The 2,886-nt window shown below is 39.3% G+C and overlaps 1 protein-coding gene across 1 annotated transcript in view; it reads right to left on the bottom strand.

Moving 5' to 3' along the window:
- Positions 1–649: 649 nt before the first annotated feature.
- Positions 650–2,886, bottom strand: part of dimt1l (DIM1 dimethyladenosine transferase 1-like (S. cerevisiae)) — a 6,949-nt gene continuing 4,712 nt past the window's right edge. Inside the window, exons 7-12 of the mRNA XM_046035813.1 lie at positions 2,028–2,151; positions 1,839–1,931; positions 1,671–1,735; positions 1,511–1,574; positions 1,280–1,386; positions 650–1,171 (exon numbers count right to left, since the gene is read on the bottom strand). Coding sequence (XP_045891769.1) covers positions 1,129–1,171; positions 1,280–1,386; positions 1,511–1,574; positions 1,671–1,735; positions 1,839–1,931; positions 2,028–2,151 — 496 coding nt within the window. The 3' untranslated portion in view covers positions 650–1,128. The remainder of the gene's footprint in view (positions 1,172–1,279; positions 1,387–1,510; positions 1,575–1,670; positions 1,736–1,838; positions 1,932–2,027; positions 2,152–2,886) is intronic.

Below are 2,886 nucleotides of genomic sequence, written 5' to 3'. Positions count from 1 at the left end.
CAAGTATCAGTGTTTCAAGAAGCTGGAGGTGGAGATTTAAAATAAAACACAGAAGTGTAGTTACAAGGTATGACCACAGGGGGCAGTGTAAACTTAAAACGCTCTCATGACAACCACCAACGCTTCAAAGCGTGATACAATAGCATTTAACACTTTCCGGTACAGACTTTGAAAATAAAATACAATTAGCCAGAGATGTCTTTACTGACTGTGACCATCGGTTCTTATATACAGTCTATGGACCATAGTAGGGAATAAACGCTGATGACATTCATCTCTACCATCCATGTTGAGGGGGACATGAAAGCATACGAACACTTTTGATGAAGACATTCAACACCTAAATAGTAGTTTTGCACTGTGACGAGAACAATGATGTCACACTTAAAGCAGACAACAAGACAGTAACGACTTCTTAAAGCACCAGTAATGTACTGAGGCAAGATCTGATCACTGCCTCCAAAGAATGTGATATTTGTTACTTTCCCTCTTTCTCATATCATTTTAAATTCAATATCTTTTGGTTTTGGTACATTGGTTGGATAAAACAAGCTATTTGGATAAATCACTTCGGGCTCTGGAATCAATCAATGAGGATATAATCAATGGTTGCAGTCAGTGTGAAGAACAGCGTTGACAGAGAAAGAACTTGTGGAAAATCTGAATTTATTTTAGCAGACTGCAACCACTCAAACATGTACACTTGTTAAATATTTACCTTTCCCACAGTTAGGTAATTATGGCATAGTTTAAACAAACTGTAGATTGCTTTTAGATTAGAATAATCATCCATTAAAGATTATTTTCAATGACTTAACTCTCACACACACTGACAGTTCCTTAAACAACGAAGAGAGCTTATTACAGCTTCCCTCTGCTGAAAGTTGTCCATACACATTAGCTATTCTCAAAAGGGTAAAATAGCACACTCAATATGAGCTCTTCAAATGTATCCTCCAATGTTCTTTGTATATATTTCATCCAACTACTGCAACATTTGAAATTCAGTTCCTCCAAGAAAAGCTCCAGAGGAGGAAATATCAATCAGACAATCTATTTCTTTCCCCTCTCATCATAAAGGCAGAACGTACGATTCATAGACTTGTTCCCTTCGGTTCCCTCTACGGTTCAAGAAAAGTGGATCCCTGCAGAGTTGAATGCATGAAGCAGCCTGTGGGTGAAGAAAACACTCATAATTAAAACAGGTAAAAACAGACCTATTAGATTATTTGGAGAAAAAAGCTGGAAAAAACCAATAAGTATTAGATGTTCAACATACACCATGAAGTCATCAATGTCCATGGACCTGGCTCTCTTCTCACAAAAATCTGCCTCCTGCAAAACGCTCTCAATCTTCTTGCTGATACTGAAGTCTGCTGGGACTTCCTGTCAAGATGGAGCACAAGACTTTAGATCTAAAACTGGCTGATGCATTTTCCAAACATGTGTGTTTATAAGGAGCAACACTGACTGAGAGTCCAACATGATTTGAAACTACACCACGACTCACCACATTGTGTACAGAGCAGTGAATTCTATAGTTCTTTTCCAGCAGCTGTTCTACCGCAGTGGACCTGGAAATTATAAACCAACATGATCATTGTCTTTTTCTCTTTTGACAGAGCAGACGTGGATTATAGTGGCAGCATTTGCAGCAGGCAGGTACTCACTTGAAAGCTGCACTGAGGGTTTTGTTTTTCCTTACGAAGGCTATTCTGACAAGGCCATCCCACTCCTTGTTGGGAAAAGAAAACAACAATTATCTACAATCTATCTCCTGTTTCTTTTGACAAACTGCATTCGCCCCGGAATTATCTATTAATAAAGTCAAAACTCACCTGGAAGTTAACTGGAGGAGGAGGATTTTTCGGTTCTATCCTGACAACACTTGACTCCACTTTTGGAGGAGGACGGAAATTATTCTTCCCTACCTGAACAAGGGGGAAACATCATCACAGAGACCAGGAAAAGACACTGACATGATGTTGCCATGTCAATAGAGCAAACACCAGAAAATGCACACTGACCTTCATGAGATGGTCTACGCGAGCCAGTAGTTGTGTGTTGATGGACAGTCTGCAGTACAGCTTGTCTCCAGGGCTGGCAACCAGTCGCATGGCAAACTCTCTCTGGAACATCAACACGGCACACCTGAACAAAAGTGAAACAAAAAAGGAGGTGCTAAACGCTCAACGTGAACAAATGAGCAACATACTTAAAAACTCTCAGTGGGCCTCTGGTTGTTTCTTTTTTCTTTTTTTTTTTTTAAAACCTGTCCTGCCCAGCAGCCTGGTATAGAGTATAATGACCTGGATACCATATTGTGCCAGACAGATTTTACTTTAACAAGAGAGTATTAAAATACTCCTTTGTCTGTTTTATTATTTATTTAATTATGTATTGATTTGTCACCGGGAAACCTGCAATAGAACAGAGAGGGGGGCTTGGGGAGGAGAAAAACAACAACAACAACAAACAAACACAAACAAAAACAACCAAAATAATAATAATTATAGTAAAAGACAACCAGCTGAACAGCAGCAATAAACAGCTGACATATTAAGACAACTAAGAGAACAATGAAAACAAGAAACAGTCACACACACTAAATAAGCAACACAACACAGCCACGAGAGCTGGAATAATAATTAATTTAAATAAGTAACTGAAAGAAAGGCATCAGGAATAATTCTACCAGGGACAACCTAAATTTGTTTGTGTCTGTGTGCGTGTGGGTGAATGTGTCTGTATGTGTGTGTGTGTACATGTGTGTGCGCATAAGCCTGTTAAAGAATGTAGTTGTTAGTGAGAGTGGGACGCCACGACTGTAACAGGCAGGCAAGAACCCCAGTAGCCAATAGGGGTGGGAGAAAGAAAAAGAATAAA

This window comes from Micropterus dolomieu, linkage group LG21 (genome assembly GCF_021292245.1).
Source record: "Micropterus dolomieu isolate WLL.071019.BEF.003 ecotype Adirondacks linkage group LG21, ASM2129224v1, whole genome shotgun sequence".
NCBI lineage: Eukaryota > Metazoa > Chordata > Actinopteri > Centrarchiformes > Centrarchidae > Micropterus > Micropterus dolomieu.
This window is presented reverse-complemented; position numbering and strand designations above follow the sequence as displayed.